The sequence below is a fragment of the Patagioenas fasciata genome, chromosome 2, assembly GCF_037038585.1.
Source record: "Patagioenas fasciata isolate bPatFas1 chromosome 2, bPatFas1.hap1, whole genome shotgun sequence".
In the NCBI taxonomy this organism is placed as follows: domain Eukaryota; kingdom Metazoa; phylum Chordata; class Aves; order Columbiformes; family Columbidae; genus Patagioenas; species Patagioenas fasciata.
This window is the reverse complement of record NC_092521.1, coordinates 143913905-143938219: the sequence shown is the minus strand read 5'-3', so window position 1 is coordinate 143938219 and position 24315 is coordinate 143913905. Positions and strand designations below refer to the sequence as shown.

Sequence of the window (24315 nt, the reverse complement as noted above, 5' to 3'; positions counted from 1 at the left end):
AAAAAGAAAAAGAAAGAAAAAGAAAAAGAAAAAGAAAAAGAAAAAGAAAAAGAAAAAGAAAAAGAAAAAGAAAAAGAAAAAGAAAAAGAAAAAGAAAAAGAAAAAGAGGAGAAAGAAAACAAAGACAAAATGAAGAAAAAAGGAAGAAAAGGAAAATGAAAAAAGAAAAGAAGAAAAAGAATAAGAAAAAATAAGAAAAATAAGAAAAAGAAGAAAAAGAAGAAAAAGAAGAAAAGGAGCAAGAGAAAGAAAGAGAAAGAGGAAGAGGAAGAAAGATAAGAGAAAGAGAAAGGAGAGAGAAAGAGAAAGAGAAAGAGAAAGAGAAAGAGAAAGAGAAAGAGAAAGAGAAAGAGAAAGAAAGAGAAAGAGAGAAAGAGAAAGCTCCAGGCCTAGTTCCATCAGGTTCAGTCTGCCTTTCTTCTCCCCTCCACTCCCAGCTCCAGAAGCAGAAGCAGTTGCTCTTCTCTTGGCCTTAACTCTGTCCCTGCCTGCTCTATGGCAGCAATTAGAGTTTCTGCAGTTGTTGTTGCTTATGAAGAGCAGGTATGGGTTAGCTGTTCCTGTAAAAGGTAAATGTGGAACAGATTGCTGCACAGGAACACAGTAGGGTGCTGTGGTAGAAGAGACAAGAGGGATGGGGTTTAAAACCCATCTGATGCTACAGCTGGATCATTGCCCCTGGAATGGCTAATGCATTGTGATCCCCGAAGAAACTTAACCTTGAGTAAAACTGTCCATGATTGGCAAAGTGTAAGCACACTTCAAAAGCTTGACAGGCCTAATTTTTTAGAGAAAAAGAGTTGGAGGATTAGTACAGCAAAGCAGATTTTGTTCTGGTAATTTAAGAAGAGGTTCTGTGCTGGCAAAAACCCCCAGCACTGGCCTCTGTGTACTAGAGAATTTCAACCTTTCAACATTCATCTTCTAGGAATAAAATATTTTATTCAGCATTTACATTAAGAGTGATGTGATATACAGCTCTAGGATATACCTTTAAACTATTGAGTCCTGCCAGAGAGTAAGAAGCCCTTCTCCAGCTGCATGTTCAGGCATGCTGGCACTCTCTAGCTCCTTCCCAATGGCAGGGTGTGGGCAAACCGTGGCTCTGACCCTTGAGCTCAACTATTCCAGCCAGTAAAATGTGAGAACTGGAGCAGTTTCCTGTAATAATCTGCTGTTAATGACCACCAGAGGATGGCAGGTGCAGGTGAGGCACTGTGACCACTATAGTGTCCTGGAAATTCTGTGCTCCTGTTCAGGTGGATGTTGTATGTCATTTTTGCTCAGAGAGCAGTCTGAAGTCACTCTCTGCAGAACAGTATCTTTGATTCACATAGCTAAATCTGAATGACTTTAATATTTCCCAAGTCTCCACAAATCTAATCACTCTATTAATATGTATATAGCAAAAAGTTCTCTACTCACCACCCACAGCTGCCTGGAAGAAAGCAGTTTCATGTCACGTAAGGACAAGGCTTCATAAGGAATTGCTGTGAACCTGAGACTCTTACTGAGTGTACAGCATGACTGCAGCATGCCAAGAGTGGATATTTCAATTGCTTTGGCTTTTTATTTTTAATCCAAGATGCAAGCCAAGGTATGAGGATTCATGCCATAAATCCTTACTCATGCAAGTAGTTGCACTGACTTTGGTCTGACTCCTTTCTTGAGTAAACAAACATTTGCTGGACTAATCCTTTAAAACTAACTGAAAACTATATCCACGCCCAGTTTCCAATACTAACTCTTCTTTGCTATTGTTTCGCTTAAGACAAAGTAGTTAAGAGTTCTTTTCATCTGATTATATGTATTCCTGTTCACCTTCTCCTAAGACATAAAGAAAACAAATGGCTGAGTGTATGATAATTAGGTATCAAGCACAGAAAAGGCATATGGTTACAATGGAACTTTAATTACTGGGGCTGTGAGCAAATCTTATTATGCTAATATTGAGATTTAAAGTGAAATGGCTGCATGGAAGGATATTTAATATCACACCATCACCAAAGTTTACTAGTGAGAAAGAATTACTGCATGAAAGAACAACGCAGTTGTAGTACATGATACAGAAATATTACACATAAGGTAAACCCTGTAAAGATTTTAGTCACTTTAAGATTGCCTTTTGATGTTACAGTATGAATATTTTAGCTTAGCAACCCTAGAAACTATAGGAGGGACTGAAAGAAGAAATCTTCAGAAGGATTAAGTCAGTGACTTTCCCCAGTGTCACTCTGGGGCAGCAGTTCCTGTGACCTACGGCCAGCCACAACAAGGACAATGCAGAAACCTTGGGTGGGCACAGCAGCTCTGTGTGCCTGCAGCCGTGGCTCTGACACTGCCATCAAGGTCATTACCAACTGTAGCCACTGTGCAACTCTGGCCATCACCTCTGTCCGTAAGTACTGAGTGTGTTTGCACTTCACATCTGTTCATCCATTCAGAATAATCTCAGTGTATTTAGTGAAAGTAGCAAGAACATGCTCTTACAGCCTTGTGTTCCTCTCCTAGACCCCTGTCCCCTGCAGAGACACCAGGACTTTTGCATGAGGAGAAGAGTCACTGTGAAGGTGATGAGCTCCTACTGAGCTCTCAAACTGCCCTCGGTTGAATTGTAAACTGATGGGCCACCAGGGCAATCACAGGTCTAGAGATAACACGGTTAACTGAAGAGGGAAGAACAGTGTCACTGAGTTATATAAATCCTGCTGTGAGGAGCTTACAGGCTCATTCTCAGAAGGGAGTGACTCCTATGTTTTATATACAGTCAGGGAGAGAACAGGCACATCCCTTCCAGTTCAGCCCATGATTAGAAGTGCCAGGTATAGCCAGGTTTAAAAGGTTCCACAGAGCAGTGAGAGCATGAGGTCAAAGCAGCTGTGTTTTTATTCTCCACTGAACTGCTGGCCAGTACAGGAATCTGACCACAAATAGATGATGGATAGTACAAGCTGCTGCACTTCAGTAAAACAATGCGTTAATCTAGATTTTTGCCATGATTCCAAGGATCTCATATGATGATAACTCAGTGCCAAATAAAACTGTTCATGCATGGGGTATAAATGTGTAAGCAACATTACTGAAAATCACATGAACAGACATAACATATTAATGACCAGGGAGGCTTCTGGGGACAGGGAGGGTCAGGGTGATACCTGCCACGTTTTCCTCTGTGATAGCAGATGCAAGAAAGTAAACTCTAAAGAAATGAAGAGCCTGAGTTTATTTACTCTGCTCTTCAGGACTAAGAAGATTTTCTATTTTCTGTTACCCATTCACGAGTTTCTGGCACACAAGATATATGACTGGTTTTCTTCTAGCAGACTTTCCATTTTGTTGGCCAACCTTGCAGTCTAGAAGCAATTTCAGGCCTGGAAATATGGTCTGGTGAGCAGACTATTGCAGAGACCTTGTATCATCTGTACAACACTGTTGTTGTTGGACAGAAAAACTGTAGTGTTGCTGGACACTGAGATTTCATATGAAAATGCACCAGATCTGTCATTTTGAAAGTCCAAACCAAATCTGTTGTTTATGTGTTCTTCCACATGAATGCAGGCAGCGCTACAGCTCCTTATTACTATTTTTACATTTCTTTCTGTAGATGGGCTCATGATACTAAAGTGAGGTTGGTGATGTAGTAGGCGATGAATGCAATATAAAACAGCCAGGAGGTACTGAGTTTAGCATTATTTGTCCTGGCTGAATGTCATGTATTTCAGCCTTGAAGTTAAATATTCCAGTAGGAAAAAGTAAAGCCTAGAGCATCCAGGCTCCTATGGTAATAAAACTAATTTCCTTGCCCCACACTGAATTTTCTCATGAGAAATAATCTTGACCTCTATGGCAGCAGAGGTACACAGCAGCTTGGAAACAATCTCCTACCATGACTGAAGACCATACTGTGGCTTTGGTCTATGTCCTACTACACACAGCAAAAGACTAGGGGAGATTATCTCAATTTAATTCTCTTGGCCTGCCAAACTCAGATCAGTGCTTCCTTTGAAAGTACTTAATGCCACCTTGGCATCTGTTGCTGCTCCTCTATATATTTTGTGCTATACACCCGCACCTTGTGTAACTGCAGGAATAAATAGGATTTGGAGGAAAGGGATCATAATTCTTTCATCTTCTTTTCTGGCACAGCCCAACACAACTACTCTAGTAGTTGATTCTTGGTAATGTGCTGATGTGAGTAGCACTAAACTGTCGCGAGTCTGTATGAGAGGTGTCGTCCTTGGCTTTCTGCCCACCTTAATGGGAAATTCTAAAAAAACTTATTGTTTGGTAAATTACATTTTGTATGAGAAAATAATGAGAGGGTTTCTCAGCATCCCAGCCATTGTGCATGTTAGACAGTCTGCAAGTTTGAGGTAGATATAATTTTAAAAATGGGTGTCATGTTATAAAGTTACCCAAGCACCAACAAAAATCACACTCAACCTGTCTGAAAAACCTAAATCCCCGTGGTTGTTTGTTCTTGCTGCCTGACACTGATGAAGGTTTCTGATCAGCCACTGAACCAAGGAGTCATTAATCCTACATGCAGTCTGGAGCCACACAGAGTTAGTTAAGCCATCCATGTGATTACTTATGGGAACAACAGAGTAAAAAAATGGAAACCTCATTTCAATATCCAGTTCATTTTTGTCTCATTTTGGACACCATCCTTCTAGATGTGTACTCTCAGTGATGGCTTGCTGACAATTCAGGTATCAAAAGTAGATATCCAGGTGAGAGCCTTTCACAAGGAAAAGGTGGTTTTCCAAGGCAACTAGGGGCTTGGTCACTACTGTTGTTATTCAAGATTTGGATCTAGACCATGCATCTCCAGTCCATGTAAGGAATGACTGGCTGCTATTGCCACTTCCTAACAGCAGCCCAACCAGCGCAGAAGTCCACAAGGTGTAGTACGTCTCTGAGGTTGGACACCTGAATATCATGTCAGAATGTAGTATATTTTGTTAGTCCAATTATATTTATTCTGGATTCTAAATGTAATATAATACGTAATGAACAACAACAACAAAAAGAGATGTGCATTTATTTTAGACTAATTTTTGTTTCTGGAATGTGGTTTTAGTATTCTGCCTTCACACTGTAGGTTAGTCCATGTGACAGATAAACCCATTCATAACCTGCAATCTAATTTTGAATTAAATTATGTGGTCTGCATGTCATTGGCAAGCAGAAGCTCCAGATATATTAATTATTGGGTAAGTTGCAAATTGTATTATTGGACTTGTAAAGATGAATATACTTTTCTGACATTGTGGCATTGCCAAAAGTGCTTTGGAATTAGAGCTATCTGATGAAACACATCTAAAGAAAAATAGCCTTTAAGATACTTCACATTTTCAGCGCATTTTCTTGCTGGCTTTCCTCATTTTTAGCATTGCTGCAGCACAAATCCATATGTTCTCATTAGAGCTGGAGAATTACAGAGTAATTGACCTTTTGTCCTAAAGCTATAAAACGTTGAGCAAATATATTTTGCAAAATCTAATCTGAAAAAAATTGAAGCTGGCACTCGGGAGAATGAAGAAGGCAATGTTCAAGACCAGGAATTTGCAGGTAACACGCTGTTTGGAGGCAAGTGAAAGACATTGGAGCTCTGCCTGTACATAGCCATGCAGTCTTTGATATGTGAGTTCAAAAATTGCATGGCTGGTCTCTTCTTTCTCCATGCCAGGTCTTCCCTACCAGAGAGAATCAGAAGACTTTCTGTGTTTCCAGGGCATGGAGACTGGACTGTACCTAGGAAGCGATGACACTAAGGGAGAAGGAGAAATGCAGTAGTAGCCTGCAGATACCAGGGATAGAAATGTGGTAGGAAAAAGTGTTGTACATCTCTCCAACTTTGTTTAGTTGGACCCATGAAAGCATGAATTTCTGTAGTGTTGATCTTTACAGCTGTCATTTCACATTAGGTTCTGGTGTCATTAACTGCCCATATTTTGTCTTTCTCTTTTATTCTACTGAGAAGTCACGCTGCAAAATTACAGGGGGAGGCCTCTCGTCTTTTCTCCTGTTTCATTTCTCTGCACATTTATGCAGCAGGCTAACCAGAAGCAAATTAATAGAGATGCTGATGAGTGGTAGCAGAATTTAATACTCTCTTCCATCCCAAGAGTTAGTAAAACAGCCAGTAGCACCTTATCAATAACAACTTTAAGCAAGTCACTATCAAAACTTCAGCATGGTCACATCATTACTGGGAATTTACTGCTTTCTAATAATATACAGGGATAAACAGAAGCACTATTATCTCTTTAGGGCAACATACTGAATGTTAGCATCACAAAGCTTCCTCTGTATCTAATTAATCTGTGCTAGATTAAAAAATAACCTTTAAACAGACTTTCTAGCTTTTCTAAGATGTAGTGTTTTATGTTGCTACAGTTGAATGCTCCTGAGGTATTGAAATAGCATTTTTCTGCTAACGATTTTTGGTAAATGGCTTGCTGAAGGAATTTAGATGATTCTTGACATATTTTAACCTGCTATTTTTTTTGTAAAAAAAAGATGTAGTGAAGTGGACCTAAAATCATCTGTAGGCATATAAAATATTGATCCAGCTCTAAGAGAATGGAAGACATCTTTGACTCAAGGGTATTTTTCTTTCTCAATTACTATGTGAGAAACACTGACCTTAGAAAGGCCAGCACCAATCCTCAAAGAAGTTCAAGTAATCACACTCCTCCAGGCTCCTCTGCTGTGTCAGTGCTAGCGGGGATGGCATCTGCCACGGTTCTGTTTACAGGACAGACCTTCCAAGATGGCCACTATTTCTTATGGGGCACTGCGGTTCTTCCCACTATTCCAGAGAGGGAAGAGAGGTAGAACATTTGTCTCCTCTACTTAGATCTCTGTCTCAAAATTGCAGAAGGTGTAGGGAGACGCTCATGCCTGTACCTCATTTGGTGCCCTCTGCTTTGTAATGTTAACACTCCTAATTCATTTGCTCAGAGGTATTGAAGTCACGCTCTGCACAGAACTTTCAAAAATGCACACTGCTGCTTATATACAGACAGTAAAGAGTGACTCTGTGTGGTTTCAAATTTTCTAGCACGACCTGCTTCATTTCTGCATCAATGACCAACAAAGTGACTATTTTTCAAGTTCTTTTCATTTGCTGTATTTTACAAGCTTACCTCACCATTGAAGAAGCAGAATATAGTTGCCACAAGTAAGCCCTAAGAGACAGGAAAAGAAAATAGTTAAATATCAGAATATATAATTTTGTTGTTGTTGTTTGGAAATTTGGGCTTGATGGATACAAGATAAAAACTCAAGTCCACTTCCTCTGCATCACAGACACTTCACATAACTTCCCTGCCATTTCACAGTTATGTTATTACACTGATTTTTTTTCTTTTCAATGTTTTGCCATTTTCTTCTATACTACTAGCATTTATAGATTATCTATTTTGCCTGTTAAGTTCTTTTTCTACAAAGGGCCCAGAGAAGGAAAACTAAATGCTTACAGTCGAGTACGATACCACAGTTACTGACGTTTCTGAAAAGATGGCAGAGTAATTGTGTCCTACATGCTGCCACTCATTTTAAAGTGTTGGCCAAGGAGAAACCAGCTGACCCAGGAAGGCTTTAAATTGACCTGTGTGCCAGGATAAATGAACTTGCACATGGAGAATCATAATGGGTGGAGAGTATGTGAAAAGTAGTATAAGTGGTCCGAAAAAGAAGAAAAAACCCCAAACACAACAGGTGAATTAGAAAATAGGGGGGCAGGAAAAAATAACAGCAATTGCAGACCATACCTTGGTCCTAAATGTCTTAAAGCTAATTATTACCACAGATGCTCAGACCATATTTCACTACTGCTACAAGATTAAACAGGGCCAAGGCAGGAACACGAGGAGAGAAAGTATGAAATTAATCAAAGAAGACTCTCACACACAGAACCTGCCATTCATAGTCATGTAGTTACACTAGTCCATGTTCTAAACTGCACCCACTCTTATTAAAACAGCATTACATAGCATCACTGGGAGCCAAATGCCTTCATTTTAAATTACTTAAAGCAGTTAGTATAAACTAAAAGCATGGCAGTTTATGAAACTGAGGGGAAAATGGCAATACCAAAGTTTGTGTTCGCAAGAGCTGCTTTGAAAAGCTTTACAGCTGTATCTTTTTTTAATAAACCCTTGTTTAACTGATTACCAGTTAAATTGTAGCTAACATTTTGTAAAATGTCTTGGACTCTCAAGTGTATATATTGGACCACAAATATTAGGTAAGTAATAACTCTTTTAACAAAATACTTATGCATTAGGGACACACAGGCTGGTTTGAAAAGGTGATGACCACCTGAATTTTGGCAACTATTTTACTCCAATAAATTTCCTCTAATGCACAACGTGTAGTTTGATATGACTTCAAATATGAACACAGAAGAACATGTGTGAGGAGGAGGAAGGGTAGACATAGTGAGAAAAGGAAAGTTTCTTTTCACGTTTTGAAAAAACAGTGAGTATTCTCAAAAAAACAAAATCCCAGTATACGATATGCAATGCACAGTAGTTTGTCCATAAGCTCTGGTCTGAGAAACACCGCAAAGTCAACTAAAACCGTACACCTTTAAAACAGGACTTTGCCAGACCAAAGATTCCTAAAGCGAAAATTTATGCAAGGGGAGCAAATGTGTCACTTCCTGGTGGCCTATATTGATTTTCTCCTGTGCCGTGTGCTTTACATGAATTTGCATACCCCTGCAAAACATCTAATATTGAACTGCATGGTACGTGGTTGCAGCACAGGTCTTGCTATTGTGCTAAAGTGTGTTTTTATCAACAGCAGTCAGGGAAGTGAGATGGATCTTGATCTCTGAGAGTACAGATGCTTAATGGACAGTTTATGTGACCCACAGCAGGTATGAAAGACAGCAGGAGAAGAGAAAGAAGCAGAGAAACTTTCTAAGTCTGTTCTTCCGTGAGAGTGTTTATGGGTAATCTTGGAATTGTAGTTTACCTAAAGGCAGAAATTGAACCTGAACTGTTGAAGTGAAGCCATTTTCCATTTCAGTTCCTGTATGGTATTCAGATTCCTCTGTTACATCCTGTGATTTCTCTACTTTTCTTCTGTTGGAGAGTATAATTCCCTTAACTGGTGTTTTCTCCAGACAGCTTCTGACAGAAAAGCTCAAGAGGAAGCTGTGGTGATGCCTCACATCCCTTCAGTTGCCTTTCTGGTCCAGAGTGAGCTGAGAGCAGATCTGGCTTCTTGTTATTTTGAGACCATGGATGCTGTACATCTGGCTGAAGAAAATATTTTCTCTAGTTTGTCCCATATAAGTCTCAATGCTGTTCTTCTATCAGCAACAGCTCTCTGGGCTCTGCCATCTCTATTTATTTCTATTTCTATTTCTATTTCTATTTCTATTTCTATTTCTATTTCTATTTCTATTTCTATTTCTATTTCTATTTCTATTTCTATTTCTATTTCTAATTTTGTTCTTCCATTTATACATAAAGTTTTTCCCATAGTTCAGGGTGCTATTGTTATCTTCAGCTGTAAACCTACAGAGATATCAGTAGCAGACACCAGCTTGGTCTCTTCAGAGCCATGAGGTCTTGGGATTTTGATAATTTTGTAGTGAATCTATTAAAAAATATGACAGACTGGATGTAAGTTAATAATTTAATGTAAGGCCCACGGCTTATTTCTCATATATCTTTGACATATATCTTCCATAGCTTCTCTAACGGCTGCTGGTTTTTGCTCAGAGTGCAGTTTTTGTTGAGGATGATATCTCTATCTCTAAGTCAATTTTTTCTTTCTGCCACTGTGTGGAGTTATAAAACTGACCTGTGATATATTATCTGCTGCCAACAGGATCAAACTGGCTGTGGTACTGAAGGTAGAGATGAAGAATACATTTATTTTGAGATTAAGGCCTCTAATGACTTCTTCTGAAATTCTTGATTTCTGGGCCATGTAAGACTAGGTGAACAAGAATTTCAACTGAATCATGCCTTAGGGATTGCCCAGACTCAGCAGACTCTTCATGTACCGTATCGATGCTGTAGTGAGTTTTTCCCTGTGTTTATGTGTCTATACTGGTTCAAGGACATTCTTTACTTGGCAGGTATTTAATCTGTATCTCACTCTCTAAGAGGACATAAGTGTCTTCAAGAGAAGTTCCAATAATTTGCTTAGGTTAAAAAGAAGCAAACAAAAATACCTATGCAGATACTGCAAATTTACATGTTTCTGATACCTCATTTGTTTTTCTTCTAGCTAATGTCTCCATAAAACAAATAAAGCATAAATAGAAGCACTATTTCTTTTGTTCATGACCATGTCCCTGGTCTTACTCTCTGCCCTAATTATACACTGTGTTGCCATCCAGGCTTTAGTGGGGTGATATATTCATTGTTGACGGTAGAAGATGATAGCACATGTAAGCGTACGGATGGCCATAACATCAACAATTTCTGATTTGCTGTGTGGGTTTTTGTCCATATCCGTTCACTTCTCACTTCTGGATATGAAGGCCCAAGTCTTTCATTCAAGTGATCCCCATTCCCATCTCTTTCCTTTCAGCAAAGATAAAGAACTTTGAGAAAAACAATACTATGTCCCTCATCATCTTCATTTACAGCACATTCATACAGCAGCCGTGAGGTAAATGACTATGTTATAAAGTGTTCATTTATATTAGGTTAAAAAAATAGGCAAAGCAAAGAATGCGTCTGTGTGGTTTCTGCTGCTACTGAGGTAGGAGGCTGTCACACTTGCTGCAAAATGAGACATCCCGTCAGCCAAAGCTCAGGCTTTGCTGCTTCTCCTTCCCTCTGCTGGAGGCTTATTTTCGTAATTTTGTACATAATTTCTTCATACAAAAACGGCACTTTATAATATTCAGCTTTCAAAAACCTCATTTTCCCCAGCTTTTATTGGTTCAAAATATTAGAAAGTTTTGAAAGTACTAACAATGCAAAGAAAAAAAGGAACGGGAAATAAAAAAATCACTTATGTTGCCAAAAGCAATCTGATGACCTTAACTTTGCACAGAAGCAGAAAATGTTTCTGTGTGATTTGGCATCACAGGGCATATTTATTTCCCTTTAAATGGAGAAACAGATGGAATGAAATGCATTGAAATATCTTAGTGTTTTTAAGACATTACTTTTAAATTTTTAATTTTATTCTGCATAAAGCTGCATAGAAAGTTAAATTCACAACTTGGAGGCAGGGTGGATATACATGTGACCCAAACTCATGCCTAAAAAATACAAAATAACCTCTATGCAAAGGTAGCCCCTAGGATCTGTATCTTCCTGTGTTGCAGGTCTGAGTGTGCTGCTTGGAAACTGCTGACTGAAACACAAGTAATTGTACTTGGGGAACAAGAAAACTGATTATTCTCAATTTAATTAAAAAAACCCAACCCTTATTTCCCAATAAGAGCCAAGACCCTTATACTGAATAACATTTTAATTTATCATTAGAGGCATACTTGCATATTTAGGGCCACAGTCAGCAAGGTATTAAGAAGAAGAGTAATTTAAAGTGCTTGCATATTGCTGTTGATTCAGGGGCTATTTCTCCACCACACCAAGGGGACCTCCACAGCTAAATCTTCTCTGGCATAGTGACAGTGCCATGTCAGGTAACGTGATGGCCTCTACAAACCCAGATACAAGATGCTGGAGAGAGAATTCTGTGAGAAGCTTTCAAGCAGGAGTGTGTTAATTGCTGGGCTTGTTTGAGAACATCTGGTGTGGGAAAGGGGCAGGGGGGTGTCTATATGTGGGATTAACTGATGTATCACGGGGTTATTACATTTTTCTACTCTCCCTTTTTTCTTGTGAGGCCTCTGCTATGGACCAACGTCGGGGATCAGAAGCTGGGATAATGGGATGTCCTCACTCGTAGCAGACCCTCTGACAGGAGCTCAGCACCCTGATCTCTTTGCAGCCTGGGACTCCTCAAAAGATGCCCAGTGATTCCTGGGGTGCGGGAACCGGCAGCAGCAGCCCCAGGGCCAATGGAGGTGCAGGCAGCCCTGGCGTGTTGTGAGACATGAGCCACATCCCTCCTGCTCTCTCGCTGCAGAGACCTGAGTGCAGTTACAGGCAGGACACAGGGTTGCTGCTGCCTCACTCCTTTCTAGAAGGCACCCTCTTTGCCCAGGTGTAACCATTTCATCTTTGCTGGGCAGCACGATCGGTCTTTTCAGGCTTTGAAGTGACAGTTTTCACAGCAGAGGTGTGCAACAAGCCAGTGCATCCTGCACCATAATGTTTTACACCCTGAGGAAGATTACATCTTTCATGTGCTTCCAGCATCATCTAACAGGTTTTTGCAAGTCAGGTCCTCCAGGACAATCTGCATCTCACTGGCTCTTCTGGAGAGCAAATGTTTGCTTTGTGGTTCCTACTTCAGGAACTCTGTTTAATAAGCTGTGTGTTCAGCAATGCACCTACAGCACCCCACTCTCTGCATAAGTTATTCCACTTAAGGGCTTGGTTTGGCTTGGTGCAGTCTTCATTTCAGCAGTCTGGAGACTGAAGAACTGATATTGGTGATGGTGAGGGGAGATACTAATCTTTACTTTTACAGGATCCATGGGAAGTTGGCTTGCTGGGCTAGAAAAGTACAAGCATTCATATTTGCAGCACAAAAGCCAATCTTCATTTTTCTATCATTTATACATTTACTGTACAGTTCTGTTCAGAAGAATCTGGTCTATGTGATGAAACAGACACAAGCTGATATAGGGGAGATAGACATACAGTGTTTTTGTGAATTGTTCATATACAGTATTTACAAATTGCTCATATAGTCATATTTGAAAAAACATTTCTGCTAATTCAAAAAGAGCAGGTCAATTAAAAACCAGACTGGCTTCTGTAGTTCGAAAGTGCCTTCAGCAGAGGAAACCTAGCATGTAACCTCTTGATGCATTATTTTTCAACTGGGAAAACCATTCTCTGAAACAAATACCATTACACAGTTTCTCGTGGGATCAAATTCTTTCTTATTCATCATCTTCAATCCTCTGATTTTTACAATAGACTGCAGTGCTTGTTTGCACTATTTTTGTGTGGACAGACAATGTAACTAATATATCAAACCAGTGTGCTCACTTAAAGCAGTGATGTGCTGTTGAAAATCTGTCTCTCTTTTTGTCCTAGAAAAGGTACAAAAATTAATTATTCAGCCAGTGCAGAAATGGAAAATGTATTGTATCTACCACTAAAAAAATTCATAATTGCACCCATGGTGCCTGCTTGTATATGATTGATATGCTATGGGATGTGAAAATGAATAGACTGCTGCTAATTTATGGAGAGGCAGGCTGCGCTATGGTTTATGAGAGAGCAATAGGTACCGGGGAAATATAGCCATTACACAAGCTGATACAGTATCTGCTAATTACATAATCAGTCCTAGAAGAAAATGGCACCAGAGGAGTAATTATATAGCTGGTTTTCTTAAATATGGACACAAGGAATGTCTGGCAAATGGTAAAGAAATTTTATCTTAGAATACAATTAAAATCCACCCTAAGTAGGAAAGGGAGCGTCACAGTCAGCTGCAGGACAACTGCTTAGCCTTCCCAAAAGAACAATTTTTCTGTGCTGGTGGGAAGCACAGAAAGTCAAGAAGTGTCAAGTGCAGAAGTGCATAAGTGTCAAGAGCTCTCCTCTGAGGTCTGGATTGCTGCCCTGGCTGGGGGACAACTCTGGGTGGCCTGTCACACCTTGACATGCCCCGTGGCCTTCTCTGGATACAGCGTCAGTGGGAGACATGCAGCCTCCACCAAGTGCCCGTGCTGGTGTCCCCAGCATTGTCCCCACTGCTGAAACGGGACAAAATTTATTGACAGGGTGTGACTGGGGTCAACAAGGCATGAAGAGACACTCGTTCCTGATCATGAAGACAATGGCAGGAAGAACCCACTGGAGATGAAACTTCGCCTCCTTGGATCCCTCCTTCATCTAATCCCATCCATCAGTACAACAGTTTCTCTATACTTTGAGTTTGTTTCCAGTTCCCTTTTAACCCCAGTTTGGTGACTTTCTATTGCATAAGTATCATAATTAGGATTGTTAATTAAATTAATTATTTTTCTGTTTAATTCTCCAACAACTTCATAAGATTTGGAAGAAGTTTTAAGAGTAAAATCATTATTGTAACACTATCTTATCCTAACTTGCTAAAACTTCAAGCAACTTGTGACCAAAAAAACACCACTGAAAAGATGCTCCTTTAGAGCTCTTGAGACTGAAGATGTCACAACACAGGTAACAACAGAAGAAACAGACCTATAACTTCAGTTATTCTACACACACACTAGCATGCACATCCACAGTTTTGAAGGGACAAACGTGATAAGCAGAAAATATAATCTAAGATGACAGGATGCATAGATTTTGGTAACTTTATCACTTCATTTAAGGAACAAAGCATCACAGTTTGTTTTTTTTGTTTGGGTTTTTTTGGTTTGCTTTTTAGCTGTTCTCATACTACAGCATACTTCTGCATCTAGCCTCTGTATGAAATGAAACAAGAAGTGTGGCACTGTACTTGCCCATGTTGACTGCTACTCACAAATGCAATAGAAATCTGCCATTCCTAGTCAATATAGGACAGGATACACCACAACCAGTAACGAAGCATTTAAAGTCACTTAGGTTTGTTTTGGTTTACTTTTACAAGAAAATAAACCAGGCTTACTGAATGATGTGATATTTTTGAAGCATTTCTGACATGAAAATGTCAGTGCTACATTTTAATTTAAACTGTCTAAAAATAGAATTTTAACTCCTAAATGAAGCCTCATTGTCTCAGTTTTTTTCTTCTGTGTAAAGGCATTCCCTCTGTACTACAGTTGGCATACACAGATAATTTTAATATCAACCTCACAATAAATAAATAATAAGTTTGAACACTTAAACAGAAACCGCGCTTTGAACATAAGCCTCAGTAATCTCAGTTTACAGGCTCAGTTTAAGTCTCTGCTTAGTTTAACAATAATGCTATCTGATAATTTTTGCTACATTTTTTTATTGTTTCCCCTATCTTCTTGTTGTTCTTTATGCAGAGAGGCTACTTGTGCCAAGGCAGATAATCCAATAATGTGAAAATACTTGGAAAAGAACTGCAAAACCACAGTTGTGCTCAGTTTCAGGGCAAAACAACTGGAAACAACATCTTTTGCTAAATTAACAGCAAGCACCTCACCTAAGCTGAAGTTGCTACTATATAACATACCTGGTAATGCATTAGTATATGCATGATGTAATCATATATTTCTCCAGCAAGTCGGTTTTCTGGTCTCCAGGGAATAATCACAAACTGAATTCCCAGTAAGGGCACCAGGATTAAAGTGGCTCTGACAGCTTTCATATACATGTTGGACTCAGCACGGTGGGTATCTCTTAGCTTTGTCACCAAAACTCGGACAATGTTAAGCAAAAAGAAAAAATTGACCTGCAAAAGCAAAGCCATTATAGATGAAAGCATTCAAATTAAACAGCCATTCAAAATAAAAATACATGAAATATATAAATGGCAGTAAATGTAACTTTCTAGCTTTATTGTAGCTCATAGCAGTGCTATGTTAATGGTTGGACTTGATGATCTTGAAAGTCTTTTCTTACCTAAATGATTCTATGATTCTATGATAAGGGGCAACTCTTTGGTAGTCAGGTCTTGGAAATTACCTTGAATGTCTTCAGAAAAGAGATGTTAAGCTGCTCTACACAATTCCCTTAGGAAGCCTTCATGGATGCTTCAGGCAGGCAGGTATCAGTTCCAGGAAGCACTCACTATTTTGATGCTGATGTGAGCAAATTTAAGATTTCCAGGGAACAATTAATCTCACTTTTATGTCTAAACTTCAAACAGGATGGATGAATGGTCCCTTAAGAGTAACAATGTCTCTTTTCTGAATCTAAAGGTCACCTAAGTATCTTGCTTCAGTCTGCACTGAAGATATCTGCAGCCAGGTGAGAGAAACCGCAGTGTGTCCCTGGGCATATGGGACCTATGGGGCAACTGATTTCTCCCAGGAACATACTCCAGCTTACATGGGCCAATACTTCAGGCTTGTGTATGAGCGGGAAGGCAAGGCTACCTAGACTGTCCCTTGCCTCCACCCAACTGCACAGACTCCCTGGTATATTACCCACAACTAAAAGTTACCAGGTACTGGCTCAGGGCAAGAATGCCAGACACTTCAGAAAGTTTTGCCCCTGCCCCTTATGGTCAGCTATGTTGAGCAGCTCAGCATCACACCTCAGTCATTTCTGGAAATCTGATTCCATCTGTGGGTACTTATTACATGGAAACCTGCTCTTGATTCACAGAGACCTTCTGGTGCAATGTGCTGAGAGCTGGTGAAGGAATAGGGAGGGCAGACCCAGGCTGATAATGAGCCCAGAGGGTACCCTGTGGATGCTCTATGTATCACAGACCTCCTCTCTCTTGAGTGTACCCAGATCACTCTTTCCCACTCTGTTACAGTTAACATCAGGCACCTATGCTTCTGGACTTCAACAGACTTTTTTTTTCAGATGATTTTTGTTAAATAAGCATGTAAGTTGCATAACTTACACAGATATTTTAATAGCCTAAATTCAATAGATACATGAGAAATTTCAGTGGAAGCTTTCAGAACAATAAAATATGAATCAGTAAGCTTTAGTAAAACATTTCATCACTTCTTAACTACGGAGAGACCTTCCAACTGTTTTACATTTGTGCTCTACTGGAAAAAGGGAATAATAAATGATTTCTGAGATCCCATTCAGCATTAAATATAAACCTTATTCTCCATCCTCCTCTGACTTCATCCACTCTGCTTAACCTTCACTTAGAGTTTCTGGAAGCAACTATGAAAAGTGCAAAAAGGACTTTACAAATGTAAAAATCCTCGGCTCTTCTGAGTCAGTCTGTCTCTATGAGATTTTTGTAGCAAATCATGCAAGACATTCCATAGACACTGACATCTTCACAAGAAAAATAAGACTGGAAGTGGCATAAGTGCAAGGCAAAAATTATAATGCATTATTCTGAAAACAGTCGAAGATTGCTCTTTTTCCATTAAAAACCCAAGTCCCTCCTTTTTACTTTGTAGCTAAGATGTACAGACTTAGAGCATGGTGATAAAAATAAAGGCTGAATGGCCTTTCCTAGAATTTATTTGGTATTACAACAGCAGAAACAATAAAGATTGAACCAGCAAACCCACGTAGATGTGATTTTATGACGGGATTCTATGGCACAGAGGAATGGGCTTCTTTACATTGTTGATGTGCAAGATTGCTTCTCAAGAAAGGGTAGAAAGATTTCCAGATTTTTCAGCTATTAGATGGAAGATTGTTTCTTTATTCAAAGGTGTCCCCATTGTTCACTGCTCTGCTGTTTAATTTCCAAGGTAACTATTGCAGATACATGCATGCAGATGTTTGCAAGCAAGCTCAAAAGCTGCAAGTGCATTTTGGGTGTCACACTGAGGTGAGTTTGGGGCTTGGGTTGAAAAAGCCCTTTCTGTATCTTTCAGGAAGGTCAGCTTTACCATGCAAATAGCACCACTGGCATATAACATGCTATATGTATACACATTGCCTAGGTGCACTTTGAATCTTGTCGTCCTACTCAGACAGTCCAGTCCCTGCCCTGGACTAATTTATCATCTCCCTACCTTTGGACCATACCAGTTCAGTGATCAATAGAACTTGTGCTGAATGATCAGCCTGCACTCAGCTCACCCCAGCTAGGACATAAACAAATACCTCATCGATGTCAAGTAAATGCAGTGCTTTTGTGTCAAAAAAGTTGCACTGGAGGAATAGTTACCACCATCAAAAGCAGTGGGTGATTCGGTTTGCCTCAAAATCTGATTGTTTTTCAGGGTGTGTTTTTGGAAAGTATTGTGAATCTGAAATCTTAGCACTGAAAACCTCTAGTTACTCCTGAGTTTTGACCAGAATACTTGAAGTACAGAAATTTCTACTCCATGCAGGTTAGCAGCATTTCTAAAATAATTATTAAACTGTCAATAGCAAATAATATTCTTACCAATAAAGCTGCCATTACAGGTCCGTGAACAATATAGAGCAAGTGTGTGTCAACACTCATCCAGCAACTGGAGGAGAAATACACCATTAAAATGTATTATTATATGTTACACAGTTAAATAATGCTGAGATCCTTCAAAAACAGGCATACTACTCACTTGTCATTGAAGTACTTGGCTCTTGCAACCGCATGAATAGATGCTGGCACTAAAGGGAACCCTGAAACAATTAAATAGATATATCAGACTTGGTATTTTTTTAGCTTGAATTTCATGTGTCACACACAATTATAAGATCTCTTGTCCATAAAATACATGTATTTGAAATCACAGTCTTTGGTTCTCCTTTCAGCCTGCTTTAAACATTATTCCCTTTTGCATCTCACCATTGAGGTAATGCTAGGGTGAAATGGGATTGCAGGTCTTTCCCAAAATCTAAGGGCCATGCTCTCCTGTGGCTGCTGCCAGGCTCCCCTGCACTGCTGCAGCTTGTGCAGGGAAGGGTGTGAGCAGGCAGCGTGGGAAGGAGGCAGGGATCAGTCGGTTCTCAGTGGAGTATTCCCTCGGGAAACCAGGGACACTTGTTAAAACCATGTAAATCACTGTTGAGCAAGAGAGAGGCACATTAACTTGCATGACAGATAACATAATAAACAACAGAGTGAGGAGTTGCTCTTTTGGAGCCTGTGGCAAGAGAAAATGTTAGGAGTAAGAATTTTGGGGATGGGGATTTGGGATATCTTCTGCACATTCCCAGCCTCTGTGCAGCCAAGCCCACTCCATGCAGCTTTATCTCAGCAAGTAGTGGAGCTGTGGATACCATAAATCCACATCTTCTCACTTATTCATGAAGCCTCATGGGAGACCACTGCTCTGACAGGGAGATTCCAGGAGGAAATTTGCACTGGGCCAAAAACTTGGGAACATGCTTAGCAAACTGGAAGCCTCAAATTCTTATTTCCAGCCTGACATTAGAAGTGACAATCTGGTCCACTCCTGTCCATCTTCCTTCAACTTGCTTATATGTTCTGTCTCTCTCCAGTAGGCTGGAAACCTGGAATTGGGGAATCCACACTATACTACTGACCCCAGTTTGTACAACCTTGCACATACAGACAGCTGGTCAGTGAGGAGATGATCTACTGCCTTGTCTCTCCTGTGCAGAGAGTTTTGTGGACACCTTTAATGTTACTGCTGCCTGTCCCCTATAAACTGTGCAAATTTCTTCTGAGCTTTGGATGTTCTATAATTATAAATAAAAATGTGTGAAAATGTCCTGCTGATACTCTGATTAGTCACAGAGAGATGAATGTGGCCTCTTGTTTCTTTGTGTGTTAGTGAATTCATGAATACTTTTAGAAAAGACAGAGCCTTAGCCAAATTCTCAGGAAACCTTACCTCAGAGCACAGGCCAGTCAAGGCTGGAGTGAGAACAAGGTCAAAAAAGTATGTAAATAGGACACTGCTGTCACCAGGTATCTTTAAGCAACAGCTACTTACTCTACTGCTAAAAAAAGTTCTTACTGCAGTGTACACTGGGAGGACAATGCAACCGTGGGAGAACAAAACGGATTGCCTTTTCCTTTATATATTGTTAGAAAATGATTACTTGGCCTCTGGATTCAGAATGCCTTTTTATCAGGTGATGATGCATAGTAGAACAACAAAAAGCTCAGAAAAGAGAGGAGTTACCAACTTCAGGATGAGCTTACGGGATTGACAGCTTCAAAAAATCCTCTTTATTTGGAAATAGGGCAAGTCTGGGCCAATTTTGTTGACAAATAGATTGAAGTGGAATTTTTAAGGGGCCTTTCTGCAATAGCAAAAAGTCTAAATGTGAAAGCTCTGGCCTGGGGTATTGCAAGTGGAGTGCTCCACACAATGCCAAGGGATCTTTTTCTTCTGTTAAATGCATTAGCCTAGAACAGTTTGGCTCAACAAACTCACAAGCAAACCTTGAGAATGTGATGGAAAGATTTCATTACAGGGTAAGAAGCTCATGAGTGTCTATGGCTCAAATTTCCAGCTGCAGGCTGGTCCACAGGGCTAGATGTTTCTCCTCCGTTGTAAAGGGCCAAAAAGCAGAGAGGTGATGGGAAGTAGAGCACTAAGAAGGCCTGTTAGGTCTCAGTGGCACAACATGTGTCACTCCAGGAGTATCATCTACATCTGGTCAGCACTGAGCAACATAGAAAAGGTCTCACCCCAGCCATCCCGGAGAAGGTATGACATATCCCCTTAGGTCATGCCACGTCCTTTATGGCAGAAACTGAAAATTATGCTTAATTGTATTTCCAGTTCAATTTGTTTCAGCGCTGTCTGAATAAATGATTCGCTTTTCACTTTTATGTGGCTGGAGTTGCCTGAAGCAGTCAGAGCGGACTGTAGCTGGATACACATATTTGATACTCTTCTTGCATTGCGTAAGGGTGATTTCCTGACCCAGTGAAACAATAACAAACTAAAAATTACATTCTCAGCAGCAGTTCCCAGAGTAGGGGTCACCTGAAGGCATTGGCCTTAAAATACATCTGTCCATGTCAGATTCCATTCCATCATCTCAAATCTTTTGCAGAAGTATTTTATATTTGCTCAGATTTTTATTTTTCTTATAGTTATTTTACAAATGTCATTAGTGATTTCTCCAAATAAAATAATCTAGATCTTCTGCACAGGGATTAGTTATAACAATGAATAATGAGTGTATTCATTTTGTGTTGTACATTTACCTTGATCTTTTGAATTGTAATTCAGAGCGCAACCTGCTCTGGTTGCTCTGCATTGCCCTTTGGAGAAATGTATCATTCTTCATTGATAAACAGAGCTGGATGTTTAAAGTTAGACTGTGTGACTACTGCTTCTGGAATCACTTGAATTACATTGATTTATGCAAACTTAAGGGTGGCCAGATAGTCCTAATTAGATCATTTTGCTATTAATGATTTCTGCCTTAGTTAGGAGATGCTAATGATTACTTTTTCTGCGGAAGTATTCATCTAGTTTCATTAAAAAGGTTGTGGACTTCATAGTCAAAGAGTTCTGTCTATTTTTATTAATCTTTTTCTTCCCAAGTTATCATCACCCTATTACCACAGCCACACCCTGCTTATTTTTTGGGCAGTGCTGCAGATACTGATCAGTATCTTATCAGATAACTTCACTGAATTACCCACCGCGATGCTACTGCTGTTCTCAGCAATATTACAGCTAGCTCATAAGCTTTCACTGCAGGCTACCTGTCCCAGTTGCATTAAAATTCACTGCATTAATTGAATGCCACATGAAAAACATATGTTTACGACCATTTTACTTCCGCATAATTGGATATGGAATTACACTATTTTTGGGAAGGTTTATGCTCCAAGACATGAAAATGGCAAGGAAACATTTACAATGACTCTTCACATAGGGCTGCCATTTCAAAAGCAGAGCCCTATCACACTTTGTATATTCAAATATTCTGAATTATGAAAACTTTGTGATAACACAGTTGCTTGCTCCAAGAGGGCTCAGCTATTTGGATTGACAGACAGTCCAGAAACCTTCACTCAATTTAGGGTTCTTCAGCAATGTTGTCTTCATTTAAGAGCTGATGATGTTGCACATACTTTAATTCTAAGAGCATGACAGGTCCCTGTCTTCTCAGAAAAGATGCCATTCTCACGAGAAAAAAGAGTGCATGCTGGCATTCTCAAAAAAAAAAAAAAAAAGAGTTCTTAAATGCCTGGAAACTGTTACCTGGCACAATAATCCATATAAACTAGAAAGTCATGTTAGTTTTCTAGGTATCTGATGTAGGTATCCAAAGAGCACTAAATTGTATACCATAAGAATAAAGTAAGTTACTAGAATTTTAGATGAAAATATAAATAGGGGAAGAACAACCTTCCACTTTGAGGTTACTGCCTATTTAGAATCTGATAATGGATGTCTAACTAGTGGTCGAAATCAGAATTTTAAAGTTCCTCAGAACATTCAGAACTGGCTAATTTTTCTCTGATCTAGTTATTTCCTAATTTTTTTAAGAAGTAGAAATATTTATTTATTTTCATGCTATCAATGAAATCATGTTGAACAAGTATAACATCTCCCAAGAAGGAGAAGAATTGCAAGATATGAATGCAAGCAAACATCCTTCAGTTCAGATAAAGGTCCATAAAGTGATTTCAAAATATGGGGAGCAGCTCACCAGAAACAGGAATGAGGCCAGAGATTCATGGTTCACAAAATAGGAAAAAGCTCTCAATAGTGATTTTCTGTCAATATTGATGTGGACTGGATTTACAATAGGGATTTAACTGTGAAAGAGGCTGCACTCCACTCTAACACGTTGGTTATATTTATCTCAGCTCTGAGAGCAGACCATTATCTACTGCTGTGTTGGTAAAATTGTATCTTCTCCTTTAAAACTGCGTCTACCAAAGTATATCTGATACTGTGTTTAGTTCCAGGGAAATTCTGGTTCCTCTTTTATGTGCTGTGTTTTTTCACTTTGGGAGATACTGATTTTCCTCCTTTTCATTACAGACTAAATATATCCTTATAGGTACTGTTACAGATTAATATTTTTGCATATAAGTGATGAAAATAGACAGATTTTGTTCAGATGAGAGATGTGCTTGGATAAAAAATAGAAATCTATTTCTCTCCCAAAGATTTGCTTAACAAAATGTAAGCATTTTTTTTTTTTTGTCAAATGCCAAGATGCAGCAAATCATGGATACTGAACCCTGCTGAATTTTCTAATTCTCTAGGTGTATCCAAATAAATGCATTCAAATTTAGGACCCAAGAACTCAATCTTAAGACATGATCTACTGGCATAAGTGCGACAATTCAGGTGTACAAGTGCCAGAAGAATTCAAACCTTTGAAAGATTTTACCATCCTGCTACAAATTATTACATACGTACCCCAGCCCAAGAGGTAATACCAGTGCAAACGCTGCTCTTCAGCAAACACTGCCACCACTATCAACGTGTGAAGATAAATGCCTTCGCAGAGCATCCAGAAATAGTTGCAGCCCAACATGTACTGGTGAAAGAACTGCAGCACTTTGCAGCTCACCTGTTAGACAAATGAGATAATGTCACACAACTGATCAGCATTTTGCATTTAAGTAGGCAAAGATAAATGTTACTGCTACGCTGTATGAAAGCAAAGCGGAACAAAAATCCTCAGCTCTTGCTGGGTTTCTTCAGCACCTATCAGTGGCAGGGATTTTAAACTTTTATAAAGGAGATTAATGGAACAAACAGCCCTGACAAAAGGGGAAAAATATTATAACAGCACTCCAAAAAGTACCACATAAAAAAACCTCCTTCAAAATTTGGTAATCTGACTATTTTTAGAACTGAAACAAGCAGCTTGCTCTAGATGTACAAGAAAGGCTGTGAAGAAGACAGTAACTTAGAGCTCCAGTCTGGGTGATTTTTTTTGCTTTTAATCAAACTCTTCCAAGGCTTGTCAGCTTGCCCATCTGAGCCAGAGTCACTCAGTCTCTAAACTTCAATCAGCTCTGAATTCAATTCTTCAGGAATGGCAAGTTTTGTTGCAGTGGAGATTGTTTTGGTAGGGTGTCAGGGACACTGGCTTCACCCCTGTGTGAGAAGATGGAGTAACTTTATTTTGTCAAAATAACAAAGCAACACGTGGAGCTAAACAGAGCTGGTGAAGCTGGGATGTGGTTCCCACCTGTGGTTCAGATGGGGTTGCAGACATACACCTTGGCAAGAGACTGTGGCTTCAAGATGCTGAGAAGTGGTGGGCAGACAGTGGAAGGAAGTGCTTTGTGTCCACTACCAGAGAGCCAGCTGGTGTGGGACAACGCTGTTCCTTTTCTGAGAGGATCTCATGTCCATCTGCTTCCTCAGAGAAGGCAACGGGGTCCTCCACACGGCCTCCATGTCTCCAGCACCCAGGAGGGCCAGGAGGAATGGGAGGGCATAGCTGTGCTGGCAGAGATCCACTGCTCCTCGGGGAGCACCATGTGCTCCTTGGAAATCCGAAGTCACAGGAATGATGGCAAAGTGACAGTCATCATCTGTGGCCACAAGAAAATACTCCTTCTTCTTAACTTCTGCAAAAGTTTTCCAAGCTGATTATCTGGGCTGTAAGAGATGTTTTTTAAGATTTACTTGTGTTTTTAAGCAGGCATTTTGGCAGTTCAGCAGGTAGAGGATTGCATGCTCTGTGTCCACCTGAGGGACTCAGACTGACACTACAGACCAGAAATGCTTGTTAGCCATCCAGTGCACCACCT

The 24315-nt window shown here is 39.7% G+C and overlaps 1 protein-coding gene across 3 annotated transcripts in view; it reads right to left on the bottom strand.

Moving 5' to 3' along the window:
• The window catches only part of CALCR (calcitonin receptor), a 169852-nt gene that overhangs the window by 4941 nt on the left and 140596 nt on the right, over positions 1–24315 (bottom strand). For all 3 annotated transcript variants that reach the window (XM_065831269.2, XM_071805125.1, XM_065831268.2), the window contains exons 8-12: positions 22967–23120; positions 18215–18275; positions 18058–18124; positions 15247–15465; positions 7155–7196 (exon numbers count right to left, since the gene is read on the bottom strand). In XM_065831269.2, the coding sequence (XP_065687341.1) occupies positions 7155–7196; positions 15247–15465; positions 18058–18124; positions 18215–18275; positions 22967–23120 (543 nt within the window). The remainder of the gene's footprint in view (positions 1–7154; positions 7197–15246; positions 15466–18057; positions 18125–18214; positions 18276–22966; positions 23121–24315) is intronic.